Source organism: Globicephala melas, chromosome 4, assembly GCF_963455315.2.
Source record: "Globicephala melas chromosome 4, mGloMel1.2, whole genome shotgun sequence".
Taxonomy (NCBI): domain Eukaryota; kingdom Metazoa; phylum Chordata; class Mammalia; order Artiodactyla; family Delphinidae; genus Globicephala; species Globicephala melas.
The window spans coordinates 54,387,619-54,405,288 of NC_083317.1; the positions used below are offsets into that span (position 1 = coordinate 54,387,619).

A 17,670-nucleotide genomic window follows, 5' to 3' on the forward strand; every position below is an offset into this window, starting at 1 on the left:
ACAATATGAAGGCCAGGGGAGTTAAGCAGGCATGAAGGCTCCCCAGCAGAAAGTCTCTGGTGCTTCCATTCAAAACTGCTGAAGCTATGAGAGAGAGATTTTTACCAGTCTTCTTTGAGGAAGAAGAAAAGTGAAACAATCTTTTGAAAATCTGTTCCTGAAAAGAGATTGGGATGTGGGGTATTTTTTTTGTTTGTTTTAATCATTTCTAAGGAAGCCACATGTATTTAACTGGGAGTGTGGTTTTCTGCAGGCTAAATCGGTGATAAAACTCTGATCTTTCCTCTTCTCCCTGCTATACAAATTGGCCTATCAGAATCAGACTATCTGGGTTTGCTTTGTTTGGAACATGCCAACATAGTTCATGAGCAGTGAAAAATGCCAGATCCTGTCAGTCTTCTCTGAGGTTTCTAAATGAGCATTTTAAACCTTTTTATTGCAGAAAGTGTGCTCCCTGTTTAGTTAACTATAGCCAAGGAAAATTCACTCAGTATTGGCAGTTCTACTTTTATAGACTTCTCCACGAAAAACATAGGTAATTATTCTAGTTGAAAAAAGAAAGGACCTAAGGAGTTACAGCTTGCATTTTCGTATTTTTCTTTTGGTTATCCAGAGTATCTGAAAAATTTACGACTTATAGATAGCTTTCTGACAGCATCTGATTAGTATCAGATAGTATCTGATTTTCCATTAGTATAAATATTTATTAACTGAAATGAGAAAAGACAGTTTTATTAAGGGAGGAACATCACTCCCACCCACCACCCTTCACTGCTTTGTTAGAACTTAGTAGTGGCCTTTTTCAGTTGGCCATTCTGATGGTCATCTGACTGTCTTATCTCTGCTCCCAATTCCTGTACATTTCTCCAAAACTGAGAATAGTCTTGAGTGGACACACCTCAAGGACATCCCTCAGGTAGCAGCCTAACACGTTAACTTCTTGTAAGTTGGTACTCAAAGCTGCTCTCTTCTCAGTACGCTTTCCATTTTCCATCTACCAAGCACAGCAGTTCTGCAGCTTCTCCCATCTGTTTGGGTTGCATCTTAGCTAATAAGTCTCACTATAAATGAAAGCCAGCAGCTAGCCTAGGATCCAGCAGGCATACTGCCATTGCTGTGAGGGGGACTTACAGACAGTCAAAAGCAACCCAAGGATTTCCCAACTTTGCTGGTGGCTTGCTGGTGGCATTTATGAAGTCATTTGTGGTTTGCATTAAGGCAATGTTGCCTCTCTGCCAGTTGTGTTCTTTGAAAATTGGCTTTACTTTTTTCATTGAGTGTCTTGTCCTCATCCTAGTCAACTGCCCAGAATTTTTTTCTAATATTCAGAATATTTGTTTGCATTTTCTTTGTGTGTGTATATTTTAATCACGTACTAGTCAATAATTTTTTTAAATTAAGCTTACAAAATTACCAATATACCATAGTCAGTAAGCTTGCATACATACACACACACACACACACACACACACACACACACACACACGAGAATCTTTAGAATGAGAAACTTGTCTGGATGGAATATGCTTTGTATTGAACTTAATGAAAAATTCCCACGCCAATGGAAAGAACAGCAAATTCTCCACTTTAAAAAATATTCTGCTATTTTTATATAATGTTTCTACTTTTCTAAGGTAATAATCTGTTGTATGAGTTTATGAAGAAAATTGTGCTGGTAAATCTCGAGCACTTCTGAAAAGATGTTTTTTGTCCTTGCACAGAATTTATTAATAATGCCCTAATTCATAGGGACCCCATTTTCAAATGGAATATCTTTAAATATATCTTAGATCATTTTCTGTTTAAATATTTACATCATGTGCTGATTGATTCTATCCCCTCCCCTCTTTTATTAGCTCAGCAAAGCTGGATGAAGAATTTGAAAAGAAATTCAACAGCCTCCCTCAGTATAGTCCTGTTACATTTGACCGGAAATGTGTACCTGTCCCAAGAAAAAAGAAGAAGACTGGAAATATGTCCTCAGAACCGACTAAAACCAGCAAAGGTTAGATGTGTGCTGTACTTTCCTGCAGTGTGGTCAGAATCTAACTGAAGCCTCTTCTCAGCGTCTGCAGCTCCCTTTAGATAATGTAACTGGGTTTACAGTTGAAGCAGCGAGTTGGAATTTCAGGTTGCTTTCCAAGATTATCTTGGTTCCTGCCTTACTTCTCTCTCTCTTCTTTCCTTCCTAAGTCTCTTCAGCCTTTGTCCTTTGGCATCTCAGCCTATACATTTGCCCATAAGTGTGTAGCTCTTTTGAAAGTGTTATACATGGTCTTCGACCTCCTGCTCTCCAGAATTCAGATTGGGAATGTTGAGCTTCTCTTGAGCAGAAACTGCTGGCTGAGCCTAATTCTTCTGTTCCCTGTCTGTCTGCAACAGGTTGGACTCTGGGGTAGTGAAATCCTTCCATTCACCTAATAGGGAGACACTATTCTTTACTGGCAGTGTGAATCAAATGAAAGTAAAACTCCCTGTAATACTCCGGCAATATAATTTTTATTGGTTTCGTTAAATTTAGAAAAATGCCGTGTTTTCAAGAATATCAGATTCTCCTCTGTGTATATCAAGGAAGCTTTTTAAATTATCAGTTTGACTTGGGTGGATCTCAGCACTCATTAGGGGCAACACTGTAGTTCCTAGAGGGGTTTTATTTATTTATTTATTTTTGCGGTACACGGGCCTCTCACTGTTGTGGCCTCTCCCGTGGCGGAGCACAGGCTCCGGATGCGCAGGCTCAGCGGCCATGGCTCACGGGCCCAGCTGCTCCACGGCATGTGGGATCTTCCCCGACCAGGGCACGAACCCGTGTCCCCTGCGTCGGCAGGCGGACTCTCAACCACTGCGCCACCAGGGAAGCCCCTTAGAGGGGTTTTAAAGAGTGGGGGGTGCCTTTTCAGTGGTCTCAACACCTGGGACCACCATTACATTTGTGGTGCAGGGGCTGGGGTTCTAAACATCCAAACCCACCCAGGACATTCAAGTACAATGAAGAATTGTCCTACCCTAAATGACAGTATTGCTCCCAGTGAGAAACTCGTCTTCTGATTTTACTTTAGGTCTAAAGGTTGATGGGCAAATATACCTCTAGTTTTCCATACAGATGTGAAAGACTTCTTTTGGTAGCTCTCCTATAAGGGTAGTGAATGGAGAGATGAAGAACTAGTGTGGCCAAGGTTTTGTTATTTCCAGGATCGAATTCTGAGCAGGATTTGGTAGATTTCTCATAATTACCCTGTAAAAGAGGCTACCTGCTGCTTGCTTTATGGCAAATCAGATTAATTCTTTTGTGTGTGTGTTTTTTAGTTGGATAGATGGATAGATGATGACATATATCTTTACATAAATCTTGCCCAAATCTAACAATCATGGATAATGATCAAAGATAAATGTTAATGAGGATATATAATTTCATGGATTTGGGGAAGTATATAAGGTATATATATCTAGGGAAAAATTATGTCTGAAGAAACGTAAACCTTTTTCCCTCAAGACCTAAAACCCCCATTGTACACTGGAATTGAAACAACTGAGGAGACCTGTATCTCAGGATGAATCTGAAAGGTTGAAAAATATTCTCCCTTCATGATTAAAAGCAGGGAAGAATGTAAAAGTGATTTTAGAATTAGCTTGGCTTTCCGCTGTGGTTAATAAAAACAAGTCTAGTGAATAAAGAACTAAAAAAGAAACGTTGCATCACCAAGTCTGCTCATCTGGGAAAATAAAATAGGGTTGTTCTGAGATCTCCCAAGATACATAGGAAAGAAATAAAGCAGCTTGTTGACAGGTAGGTAGCTGAGCACTGTAATAGATTGCCAAATGAAATGACAGTCCTTGTGCCCTAGAGATATTTAGGAATAGGTAAAGTAGTCCATGAGCCCAAAGATGCCAGGTATCATCAGCCCCATAATTCTTGGATTTAAAGTTGCTGATAAATACCTGACAAGCTAATAAAATGGAACTTAACTGATTGCTGTACAGGATGTATTCTCTTCCTCCACTCCTTGCAGTTGGAGACATTCATTTTAGAGCTCTGCAGTTGGCCAAATTATCCTTCAGGGATAGTAACAGTAGATTTATCTTTGTAAAGCTATAAAACCCTGAAGTTAGAATGTATTTTCACGAGACCTGCTCTTGGGTCTTGGTTGTCTGTTATATGTTTTTCCTCTCCCAGCTGAGATTAACAGTATTTCTTTTGCTATGAAATAGCTTTTTGGAGTTTTGGAGTATACTTTATACAGTATCACCTTAACTCTTCCATTATGCCTCTCAAGCCACAAAGTCCCTGGTTCTTATACAGGATATCAATAATTACATAGGTAGGAGGTCTGTCAAGGCTTTAGATTTTGCTCTGCATTCCGACTTGTGGAGCAAAATGTGATTAAAATAAAGCAGAAATTAAATAATATATTCTCTATTTAGCAAACTAAAGAAATAGTATTTGTGGCTGATTGTAATTTGGCATTAGCAGTGCCAGTGTACTATCCTACAAGTTATTAATGAAATTATCATACCAGCTGTGCTGTAATTGCCTGATCTTTAGAGGATAGAGGAGATTGATTTCTTGGAGTCTAGACCCTTTGCATCTTTACATAATGAATCGTTCAAAGCAAACATTGTGAGTGAGATCATTAGTTCTTTAGTAAAGGAGCGGGTATTCATAGGAAACCCCATTTTTTCTCCCACAGTTTGCCATTTGTCTGTATTTTATTTTCTCCTATATTTGTTATTCAGCACTTATTACAATTTTTCCCTGCCTTATACTAGGTACTTTTTTAGCTCCTCCAGGTTATATGTATAGAATTTTTATGAAATGTAATTTCTAGAGGAAAATGATTTATATAGTTACATATCTCAAAATCGTAGCACCTGCTTGGGCTTAACAGTTCTGTTTTTCCAGTGGTCTTCTTATTTATATCTGTATTTCTAAGTAGTCTTCCCCTTTTCCATCGTCCCCTCCACTATCTCTGCCCTGTCCCTTATGTCTATAAGGTAATAGGTCTTGTCAGAAACTTTACAATAAAAAGGGATGAAAATAATTGTCACCTTCCTCCAAGGAGACTCAGACTACATTATAGTAGGCTTAGTATATAGATGATTTAGGAATAGAATTTCCCTTTGCTTCTAAGAACAAATTATCCAGGAAATTATAATCCATCTAACTCACAATGCAGGTCAGCTGAAGCAGCCCATTCCTATAGTGTTTTCTGGTTTCTCTCCCGCAGTTACTTATATATATTCAAATGAAAGCTTTGAATTATAAATCTAAATTTAATTGTAACTTCTTAAGAGGTTTGTTTTGACACATTATTTTAAGTGTGTATTTACTCTTAATGTATGAAGCACTTTTTACAAAAGTTTCAGAAGTCGGACTGCTCTGTAAAATAGTAATTTTCAAGCAAAGTAGGGTCATGGAGAAAAAGTTAATTGAGTTCAATTTAGAGTGTTTAAATTATGCCTGAGCTTGACCCTTGACTTAATTTCTCCTCCCTTATTTCTTTATCTTTTCACATTGTTTTTTGCCCATTAACAAACATACTGTTGGTCGTTCTCATTTTTTTTTCCAATTCACACTTACACTGCAAGATTGAAATTTCAAATGGTTAAGGATTTGAGATTTTTAAAAATCACAGTGGAATAAAAGAAGCAGGTTTACAAAATAAAAGACTGAGGACAGGAACCCCTGTTTGGGTTTGAGCCAACCTGAAGATACTTTCTGTGCTCAAGAGCTGAAATGTGATGAAAGCCAGGCCATCCTTTCCTATCAGGAAGTGATAGCTTCCAGGTTGGGCAGAACTCTGTTTTTCGCCATGTAACTGAGAGTCTTCACTGCCACCAGACATTTTCTTGAACATGGTGACAGCACATTTGCATGTATAAAAGGTATACCTAGTATAATCCTGAGTTTTTTTTTTAAACAAGGCATGTATGTCTAGCACACTAAGGTGGCCCCTTCCCCTCAGTGAATCCTAACTTGATTGTGGCTGGTTTACTTGAACTTACTCCAGTCCACAGATTCATATGCCAAGCAGCTGGGAGCACTTTGGTATAAATTATTTTTTTTAATAAATTTATTTATTTTATTTATTTATTTTTGACCGTGTTGGGTCTTTGTTGCTGCGCATGGGCTTTCTCTAGTTGCAGTGAACAGGAGCTACTCTTCATTGCGGTGCACGGGCTTCTCATTGGCGGTGGCTTCTCTTGCTGCAGAGCACGGGCTCTAGAGCACAGGCTCAGTAGTTGTGGCGCACGGGCTTAGTTGCTCCCCGGCATGTGGAATCTTCCCGAATCAGAGCTCGAACCCATGTCCTCTGCATTGGCAGGCAGACTCTTAACCACTAGGCCACCAGGGAAGCTCTGCTATAAATTATTGCAAAGGAATTTGTTGTTTCACTGGTCATTCATCACTTATGTGTTCATTACAGAAATGACAGCCTAGTCTTAGAATAAACCTTCTTCCCTTTTTATAGCTTAAAAACATGAAACTATAGAAACTGGACATTAAGCCACCACCATTCTAGTTATGCCGAACACTTGTTTCCTATAATAGTTCTCCAGAGCAAGGTTCACTTAATTCACCTTACTTGCTGACCTTGAAAAGTTTTCATACCATGCTAATACTGAAATGGCTCCTATGTCACTACACTTCTCAGCCAAAACATGTCCATTTTTCAGCAAACCATGAACAACATTAATGTTTTGGAAAAGTTATTGTTAATGTCTCTATGGCACCCTTCTTACCCTCTCAGATTGTGGTTTGTCTCTGCTATTTTCTACCCAGCTGTGAAGTTGGGGTGCCAAAGAGTTTGATACCTTCAAAACACAGGTCATCCAGCCCCAAAATGTACGTGGAGTCCTAAGCTAGTTTATATGCCAGCAACAGGTGATTTTGTCATAAGGAAGTGGAAGCTGATACAGTCTTTAAAGAAATTTGGTAGGAAGATGAGATGAGATGGCATGGAAACATGAGATGGTGTTTTAGTGAAAGACAGTTGCCAGTTCTTTGCTTTCTGAATGATTCTTTCTAAAACTCTTTTCTCTGCTTTTGACTTCCTACCTTTTCCCTCCATGGACATATTTCTATGTTAATAGAATAATTAACTATGGAAAAATTCCTGGTAGGCAGGAATCAAATTGTTCACTTCTTGACTCTAAAACTACTGCTTTTCAGTGAATACCATCATATCTTATCTATTACTCCTTCAAGTTTGTCACTTTCTTTTTTATCTGAACTTGTCATTTGCTTAGATTTGTTTTATAGTTATAGTTTGGGGATGGCTAGCAGCAAGGAGGTTTAAAAATATAAGTTTACAGGAGCTCTTCTATGTACTAAACCACCCTGGATGTTCTTTTTTTATGTTAAAATTGGCAAGCTCTATATTTAGTTTTGTCCTTAAATTATACTTTTTAGATTTGTCTGAGTATGGTTTGGTCTGAAAATATGTATTCTATTCTTCTTTCTTAACCCATTCCATACATCAAATCAGTTTGCTTCTGTGAACCACTTCCTTATCCCATTGTCCTCATACACAGTGATGAACACAGAAATCATTCTCCCTGTGAGGCAATAGCTTATTATTATTAAATTATTTTCCTATGGGTAAATCACTAGGATCCTTATGGTCCTGAGAAGTCTCAGAATTGTTTTTATGCTTTCTTCTTCTTCTGTTTTCTGTGATTACCCATGTGTCTGTCATTCATGTGCACTGGCCTGCAGTTTCCTAGACTGTATAAAATACATATGAGTAATTGCAAATGGACTATAGGGAATACCTATAATATTAGTGTAGATTATATATTTTCTTTGTATTTGTTAAATTTATTTTCTTTCCCTTTTTGTTCACTCCCCCCCCCACCTCCCCAAAAAAACAAATAAGAAATGTTTTCTGTTTCCATTTCAGATCACCACCACCCAATTCAGAAGTATTTGCTATTGGTTATTTAGGATGACTTGGTGTAGTCATCAAAAAACACTTGTACACCTTTATGTTATCAGTAATAATGGCAAAAACTGTCATTTCTTGAGCTCTTTATTGATGCCATCAGTGTTTTAAGAGCTTTATTTATTTGTGCATGCAACAGTATTGTTGAGAATCAGTCATGTGTTAAGCACCACTCTAGGCATGTAGAATATATCTGTGAATGAAAACAAAGAACCCTGCTGCCAAGGAGGTTACATTTTAGTGGGACTACCAGGAATAAACAAGCCTAAACAATAAGAAAAGTATATAATGTATCAGAAGGTGAGCAATGATATGGAAAAAAGAATAGTTTTGATAGAACAAGAAGGCCAAATATCAACAAAGAAGGAGAAGACTTGAACACTATACAACAGCTAGACCTAACAGATATATATAGAATGCTCCACCCAACAATAGCATCATATACATTTTTCTCAGGTGGACATGGAACAGTCTCCAGAATACACAGTATGCTGGGACATTTAACAAACCAGTAAATTTAAAAGGATTGAAATAATTCAAATTATGTTTTCTGACCACAGTGGAATGAAATTAAAAATGAACAGCAGGAAAAAATTTAGAAAACTCAAAAATATGTGGAAATTAAGCAACACACTCTAAATAACCAATAAGTCAAAGAAGAAATCAATAGGGAAATATGAAAATACTTTGAGATGAATAAAATGAAAACACAGCATACTAAAATTTGTAGGATACAGCCAGAGCATTGCTTAGAGGGGAATTTATAGGTGTAAATGCATATATTAAGGAAGAAGAAAGATCTCAAATCAATAACATAACCTGTCTTGAGACACTGTTAGAAGAACAAACTAAACCTAAAGGAAGTAGAAGAAAAGAAATAATAAAGATTAGAGAGGAGATTAATGAAATGAAATTAATTAAAGAATAGGAAAACAATAGAGAAAATCATTAAAACCAAAAGCTAATTCTTTGAAAAGAACAACAAATTTGATAAATGTTTAGCTAGACTGACCAAGGGAAAAAGAAGACTCAAATCATTAGAATCAGAAATGAAATAGGGGCCATTACTACCGACCTTACAAAACTGGAAAGGACTATAAAGGAATACTATGAAAAGTTATATGCCGGTAAATTAGATAACCTACATGAAACAGACAATTACTAGAAGGACACAAACTACCTAAACTGACTTAAGGAGAAGTAGACAATCTGAATAGACCTATAGCTAGTGTAAAGATTGAATTTAGTAATCGAAAAAGTACCAGACCCAGATGGCTTCACCACTGAATTCTTCCAAACACTTAAAGAATTAATACCAGTTTTTCATAAGCTTGTCCATAACATTGGAAGAGGAGGGAACACTTCCCAAATCATTCTATGAGGCCAGTATTATACTAATGTCAAAACTAGACAAACATCACAAAAAAGAAAAATTGCAGACCACTATCTCTAACAGATATGGACACAGAAATCCTTAACAAAATACTAACAAAGTGAATTGATATAAGAAGAATTATATACCGTGACCAATTGGTATTTTACCCCAGGAATGCAGGGTTGGTTTAACATCCAAAAATCAGTTGATGTAATTTACCATATCAGTAAAACAACAACAAAGAAAAATCCACAGGATCATCTCAATAGACGTAGAAAATGTTGAAAAAGCATTTGACAAAATTCAACACCTTTTCATGATTCACATCCAACAAACTCAGAAATAAAAGGGAACTTATTAAACCTGATAAAAGACACCAAAAAAAAAAAAAAAGAAACCTCACAACTAGCATTATGCTTAATGGTGAAAGATTTGTTGCTTTCCCCCTAAGATAGGGAATAAAGACAAGGATGTTCACTCTCACCATTTCTATCCAACATTATAGTGGAGGTTCTAGCCAGGGCAGTCTGGGATAGGGAGAATACAGATGTCGGGAGAGGTGATAGCTAAAGAATATGGGATTTATTTTTGAGGTGGTAAAAATGTTCTAAAATTGATGGTGGCTGCAAATATTTGTGAATATAAAAACCATTTTATTGTATACTTTAGATAGGAGCACAGATAGTTTACCTCTGGCAGGAAGGCAGAGCATGTGGATGCAGACACTGGCAGCAGGAGCAGCTTACAGAGCTTCTAATTTTTTTTTTTTTTTTGCGGTACAAGTGCCTCTCACTGTTGTGGCCTCTCCCATTGCGGAGCACAGGCTCCGGACGCACAGGCTCAGCGGCCATGGCTCACGGGCCCAGCCGCTCCGCGGCATGTGGGATCCTCCCGGACCAGGGCACGAACCCGTGTCCCCTGCGTCGGCAGGCGGACTCTCAACCACTGCGCCACCAAGGAAGCCCTAGAGCTTCTAATTTTTTAATTCTCCCTTCAGCCCTGTGACTTGGGCACTATTATTATCCCCATTTACACACGAGGAAACAGAAGTTATGGAAAATGTCAGTTTCACATAGGAATATCAGTCAAGTGTAGAAAGCAACCTGCTTTTTGGAGGTCAGTGCTGTTGTTGGCCTTTCTGATGGGTGACTGAAAAATCCCAATTCTCTTTTCTTTATGTGAAAAAACTAGGATACAGTCTGAGACTTCTCCCCACTCCCCTACCCCCACCACCCTCCAAAAAAAGTTTTGGCAAATATTTTTCTATTTTTAAATCACTTTTTTTCCTCCTAGAATATCCTCAGAATAGGCTAGAAAGCTGTCGGGCCAACCCAAAAGTTGTCCTCAAACTGCTGTCCTTGTGAAAATCAGTTTCTTAGGAGAGATGAAATGCCAGTGCCATCCTTTCCTTCATGGTATTTAGGAATCTAAAGTAAAACCTTTTCTTTATTACAGACTACATCTACTCTGCTGTTACTGGTTATGGTCTGTCTCTAGTCACTAAATCTGCAGTTTCTGCTGAGGGAGTCCCAGCCCTAATGGAGACTTCTGTCCAATATATTTCTAAGGAAAATCTCACTGGTTTTTCAGTAAGTCTAGGGAAGGACGCTAAGCACGAGTTAGATGAGAAAAGATGCAAGATGACATTTCTTGTGAATCAGTTTGCTTATTCCACAAGCTGGGGGAGGGTGTAATTGTTTAGAAACACAGTATTTTTTTATGAAACATTGTGAATTTTAAATATATTTATATTAATATTGTCTGTAGGTCCTTTCCAGTCTCAGAAAAAGAACTTATTCCACAAAATTGTCAGCAAATATAAGCACAAAAAGGAGAAGCCTAATGTTCCGGAAAAAGGTATTGGTGCCTTCCATCCTCCATTAAGATTTCTTGGCCACGTCCATTGTGAATTCATCTTTGAATGATGCTTCACTGCACCGCCTTTGCCTCTACCTCCCCTTTGCTTGCTTCAATGTCATCCGCTCCTGACGCAGGCATATTCATTGTTTCTAGATTCTGCAGCTAATTGCAAAGAGAGATCTTCTTCACTTGGATTCCTACTGAAATCCCATGTTTGTCTCTATTTTCAGAGTTCCATATGAATCCTGAAATTGCTTCTTTTTATTTGTATTTGGTGCATTTTCTAATTTAGTCTTCTTGAGCTCTTCTCCACTTATTTTCTTTGACTATTCTTGTTTTTTTCATGTTTGGCAGCCTTCATAGCAGGACCACATTTTCCTGCCTCCTGAAATCTTACCAGTTTCGTATGCGTATGAAAGTCCCACAGTTGCTATACTTTCTCTGACACTTGAGGATTCTTGTCCAGGAGGATTCCACTCCTACATCGTAACCTATCTATCTTCTTTTTTTCTATTTATATACTTTGTCAGATTCTTCCCACCTCCTTCAGTCACATAACTGTTATTTCCAGAGGGCACTAGAAATATACGCACTCAACCCTCCCTTTACTCTGAGCATCTGTCTCGTTGTTATGATCTGGATAGGCCCTTGAACCTCGTCAGGGCTCATCTGAAGATTTGTCTCTTCTCACAGGTCAGACTCCTATTCTTCTTTCACACAGAAGATAAATCCCATCTGGTTCAGTGTAGCCACGTGTCCTGGAAGTCAGGCTTTTTCTCTAGCATCTCCTGCATGTTAGTGTTGTGACTGCCATGAGCCTGATGCCCATTTGCATCCTACTTGCATGGCCAGATGTGGAGCCTTTCGTGTTTCTGGAATGAGGCTTTAAATGCAGCTGTCTTCCATGTGTAGACATACGTGCCTCTGTGTTCCTGTGTGTAACCTTTTGCTTAATTTGGGTTTTATTTTCACCTTCACTTTAGCCTCTTAGTTTTGTTTTGTATGTTAATATTTATTCTCTGCTTCCAGTGGAGAGAGATCACTCTTTAGGTAAAATGTCAGCTTTTATCCTTACCTTTCAACCAATCTTCAGGTTATCTTGATTAAAGTCATAGAAATTATCCAACAACATATTTTTAAAAAGGCAAATTTGTTTACTTTTAATGCATTTCCTATATGGCCTAATTATTTTAGCTGGCAAATGCAGTTTTGAGACTTAAGTAGTTGAGTAAAATTCTGCTTCATTTGTGTGATAATGCTTTTTATTGAAGTGGTTTTGTGTATTCTTATTTTTATAGTGTATGTGTCTATACTAGTAGAGTTTCACTTTCCTTTTCTGTTGTTTTTTTAGGAAGTGGGGATAAATGGTCAAACAAGCAACTCTTCTTGGATGCCATTCACCCTACAGAAGGTAAAAGAAGCAACATTCATTGTATCATTTCAGGTAGTCTGTGCTGGAAATGGCATAAGTTTTGTAGGTTTAAACTGGCATAATTTATATAGGTTTAACCAACGGCATTAGACCTGAGTGTTCATAATTGGGTTATTTTTAATTTTCAAATCAAAACTGATAGATTTTTGATCCTACTAAGGGTCAGGCTGTGTGTCCTTTGGAGTTTAATTTGTGAAAGGGGGATTTGTAAGCTTTAAACCACAATAACCAGAAATTAGAGGTTTTCATAACTGAAAACTATTCAGTATTGTGGCTCACGTTGCAGGCGGGTGCTCATGGGGAGTCAGGGCAGCATGGGGCTCTCCTGGTTTGCTGGACGTGAGTGCCCTGCAGACATGGTTCCTGACCTGAACTTCCTTCCTAGCCCACCTCCCACTTCCTCTAACTGTGATCAAATGGAATGTCCCCGAGGCTTACTGTAGCCAAAGAAAAGTCCCATATTGACTGGTATGATGTTATAGGTACAGATTTTATTTCAAAATTTCCCACAGTCGTATTTATTTGTGACTTTAATTCTTCTTAAATATTGAACCCTTAGGTGAATGTTGATTTCGTGGTGGTAAGGAGCCATCCTTCCATTCTTCCCACTGATGCTCTCTTTTCCATTTAGATATTTTAGAAGAGCTGAACATTTTTGTAGTGCTTAATGAGGAGTCACTTCATCTGAAAACTAGAAGGGACCGTAGTGATCATCGTTTGATTTATTACCCCTTTGATTTACTTATGGGGAACTTGATGAACAAGTCCATTCTCTTGATTTCCAAATGTACCCTCATTTCTTTGTTAAAAGGAGAAAAAAATTAAAATGCACATGTGGCCTAAGTCATTTATAAAAAAAAATACTCATGTTTTAAAGATATTTGTGAAAAATATTCAAATTTGAGTTCATTATAAACCTGAACTTCTGTTGTTTGGTAGGCACAGTTCACATGAGCTGCATGTCTGCTTTTGTGTCATTTTGCTTTTACAGAAAATGCCAGCAGTACATCTCTTTTCTGGCTTGTTACTTCACATTTACAACCTCTGTGGAGTATCATTTCTGCACTTTGCTGGTAAAACAAAATATGAATTGTTGTGCTGCTCTCAGCATTAAATCCTAACATCCCCAAATTGACATACATTCACACTTGTGTATTTTAAAAATGAACGTAAGGCACTGATGAACTATCAGAGGAATCTAAAAGAGGCATTTAAGACAATGTTACTCTTTTCTTAAAATGATACTATTCTAAATATTTTGGTTTTAAACAATGAAAACCCTACTTCATATAAAAGGAGGTATCATAGCATGGGCCAGGGTGGTATAAAGAGCGAAGTAAGTAGGAATTAGGGGACCTGGGTGCTAGTCTCAGATCTGCCACTAATTAGCAGTTTTCAATAGGACAGACGATTTAACCTTACTAGGATTCACTGTCCACATTTGTACTCTGTTGTAAGATATGTGTGTTTAGGGGTGGAGTGAATGAGAAGGCATAGTAATACATGATCTATACATTTCATTTCCCTTCTAACACCTGATGATTTTATTACTGTGATATCTTGAGTGGGTGGTGTGATACTAAAAATACCATATTCTGAAGCCCTAATTTTCTGCCCTTTGGAGGTCAGAAAAGCAAATCAATTTTGAGTCTTCTAGGCAGTCCAAAGGGTTTAGTTGGAAATATTTATTATTGTTGATGTTTAATTATATTTACTATTAATGTATATGGAACAAAACTGTGGAGAACATGCACTGAAAATTGCATGTCCTTTAGTGTAGATGCAAATTCATTTTACATGGCCAGAAAAAAAGGAATCAATTTGAGGGTTGGAAGTTAACCAGTAACTTACAGTGACTTTTTTTGTTATTTATTTTTATAACATCCCCTACATTTACTTGTTCAGGTGGTGACTACGTGCTTTGTAAATTATCTAGGCCCTTTACTCCATCCTCTTTCTCACCTATGTCCGTATCATTGCTTATTAAAACTTTACCTTGGATATTATAAATATATAAGGACAGAAAAATGAAACCATAATCAGGACAGTTAGCATGTGTAGGCTCTCCTGGGCAAAGGTTAGACAGGAGTTGTTTGTAGCTGATGTCTATAAATGAAATATTGACTCAACTGAGGTTTCACAGCTGTTAGCCACTCCTGGCTTCTGTTAAAGTGGATGACTTAAAGTTCACTATCCTTTTTTTACACCACCCTGAGTATAATTGGCTTTGAATTTTTTTTCCCCAAGATATTAGAAATTTTCAGGTGTTTAGTAATCACATCTGAGGTTTAAATGCTATGCTTATAATCTATTTTAAGAATTCTCCCCATGCTTTTAAAATTCAAAATCGCTAAACTACTTCTTGAAATTTTTGCAGATCAAAAAAAACAGATTGCCTATAGGCTAGAATTAAAGTTTTCAGATAAACCAAGATGACCTCCCTCTGCCACTGTGTTTATCTTTCCACCAACTTATGGTGTCATGTGTTCATGCTTAAGGTAGAGGTTTCTAATTGTAGTAATAATGATGGTGATGATTACTATACTGCTTTATGTCTCCAGAGGGCTTTCATGTATACTTTCTGTGAAAACTAATCGTAACAGTATCTCCAGTCAATTTAAGGAGACCTTATCAGCCCCAAATACATGATAAGGAATTGAAGCCTGACCAATGTAAGCAGGAAGGGAAGAAACCAGCACTAAAGTACACTGGGCATTGCAGTTTTGATTTTTCAGGTGTTTGTGGATAGCCCTCATTTGTTGAAATTATAAATGCTGTCTTACAAGAAAAGAAAAAAAAACCTAAACCTCAAACTAGGTATCTCTAAAAGATTAGTTTCTTTACAATACATAAATCTAATTACAGGGGAGAAAAATCTGGTTTTCTAGTTAGATTTTGAAATATGATCCACACACTCAGGCTAACTTGATCTCTTTTCCTAAGTTCAAAATAGTTGCCTTATAATTTCAGCAAGGTCCGCAGGATCTGAGGTAAGGCTCATTCATTTGATTCCTGTTTTCCATTCAGCAGTTAACTGCATTTTCAGCTCATGGGAGCCTGACCCATGGCAATGAGATTCCAGACTTGGCTGTAATAATTTCAGTGCAGGTTTGCCTCCTGTAGTTGGCATGTGAATTCGTGACTCTGGAGCACTTTAGTGACCTCCTGGAGTATAGTACAAGCACAGTGCTGCTTTCCAAAAAAACTTACTCTACATTTTGGGAGCAGAGTTTGGAAAACAAGATAGTCTCTGATTGCCATATTCCTAATGTTGCTCCAGGAATCAGCTCACATTATCACCCTCACATGATATGCTCCAAGTATGTTATGATTATTGTGGAGTGTAAAAATCAGCCCTGTGGACTCGTTTGGTGGTGCTTGGGTAGGTTTGTGTGTTCAATTACAAGCCCAAAGAGAAATGACTAATTTGTTTTTAGAGGACAAAACCTTTCTTTTCTCACATTTCCATTAGTTTGGCAGGGAGGGCAAAAAAGGAGCTGCCTTGCTGTCTTGGTATACAACTTTGGGCTCTTTCCCTCTCTGAGTTTTTTTCATTTCCTGTCCCTCACCGCTGTTGACCTGAAACTAAGAGACTGCCAGTTACTTCTCCAGCAAAGATGGGTTTATTTTGGATCAGCAGAGAATATAAATTTGAGGTGTACAACCATGGTATGCAAGTCCTCACACGTCAAGGGAAGGAGAATTTTATAGGCAGGAAAGAAGTAGGTAAGGCTATGGTAAATCAAGTCCATGGCTTTTCATTGGCTGAGTTCTTGCCAGGAAAGAAGAGAGGAGTCTTTGTTTTTCTGTTGGGCTCTGCTGTCATCACAGGGCATGAGAGCTCCTCCTTCTGGTCTCCTGACTCTGTTTAATTGAGGTTTCTGTTTATTAATTTTTTGCACCACTAAGCCTTTGTTTTGGATCTTGCAGGTTGGTGGGGAGGACAGTGTATGCAAATCTGAATAAATTGTGTCCCAATAGACCACAATTTCTACATATGGTTAGGGTCCCTATCTGAGATCCTTTTGACCAGCTAGTCTGGAGAGGATGATAAAAGAAGTTTCTCTTTGCTAATGTTGCTGGACTCAGATCTACTGTTCTGTCCCAGACAATTATAGTTGACCCTTGAACAAAGTGAGGGTTAAGGGTACACCCTCCCCCTTCATCCCCTTGGTCAAAAATTCATGTCTAACTTTACAGCTGGCCCTCCAGGCCCTCCATATCAGCAGGTCTGCATCTGCAGATTTAACCAGCTGTGGATTGTGTAGTACTATTGTATGTATTTCTTTAAAAAGATCCACTTATAAGTGGGGCCGCACAGTTCAAACTTGTGTTGTTCAAGGGTCAACTGTACTTCTTTGACTTAGCCTTACCTGCCTTCCCCAATTCTTCTCTCCTAGGAGAGGGTTCTCCCTGAGCACCGACCCTGAAGACTGTCATCGGTCTAGGCCGCCAGAAAAACAGGATGTTCTAGGGGTCACCCATGGGTCAAAGCATGGGGTAGACTCACTCTAACCTTCTCTTCCTAACTCCAGCAAGATCACATTACATGCGATCACATTACATACACATTACATGTTTCTCAAATGTGGATGATCTATAGGCCCTGTGATTACTTCTTGATCTGACAGTAGGTTTCGAGAAGACAACATATAGAAGGGTTGCATTGCCTCTTTTCCAGTGATTTATGAGAAATTCCAATGCATTCTCCTTTTTTGCCTCTTTCACTTGGTCTGCAGCCTGATTCACTCAGTATCTCCCAGCCTCCAGACCTCTGGGACTCGATGATCACTTGTATCTATTGGCTGCCCTGCCTTTGACCCCCTGGCTCCTGTCTGCTGGTTTCTGAGCTTCCCCTGGTCTCAGTCTGCCTTAAGGCCTGATTCACCTTCCATTTGCAGTCCCTTTGCATCCATCCCCTTGGCTTCGTATTGTGTTTTTATCAATTCATCTGGAACACATAGGAGAATGAGTAACCCCTGAAAAGAAATTAAAAGAGCTGACGGCTCACCAAAAACAAAAACCTAACAGTCCTAGTGAAGGGAGTACTCTTCCACAGC

General features: G+C 38.3%; 1 protein-coding gene across 10 annotated transcripts in view; it reads left to right on the top strand.

The window, feature by feature from the left end:
* The window catches only part of BBX (BBX high mobility group box domain containing), a 277,999-nt gene that overhangs the window by 248,863 nt on the left and 11,466 nt on the right, over nt 1–17,670 (top strand). For 9 of the 10 annotated variants that reach the window (XM_030836707.2, XM_030836705.2, XM_060298038.1 and 6 more), the window contains 3 exons: nt 1,857–2,005; nt 11,086–11,175; nt 12,530–12,589. In XM_030836707.2, the coding sequence (XP_030692567.1) occupies nt 1,857–2,005; nt 11,086–11,175; nt 12,530–12,589 (299 nt within the window). The remainder of the gene's footprint in view (nt 1–1,856; nt 2,006–11,085; nt 11,176–12,529; nt 12,590–17,670) is intronic. The other variant, XM_060298039.2, reaches the window with a different exon arrangement.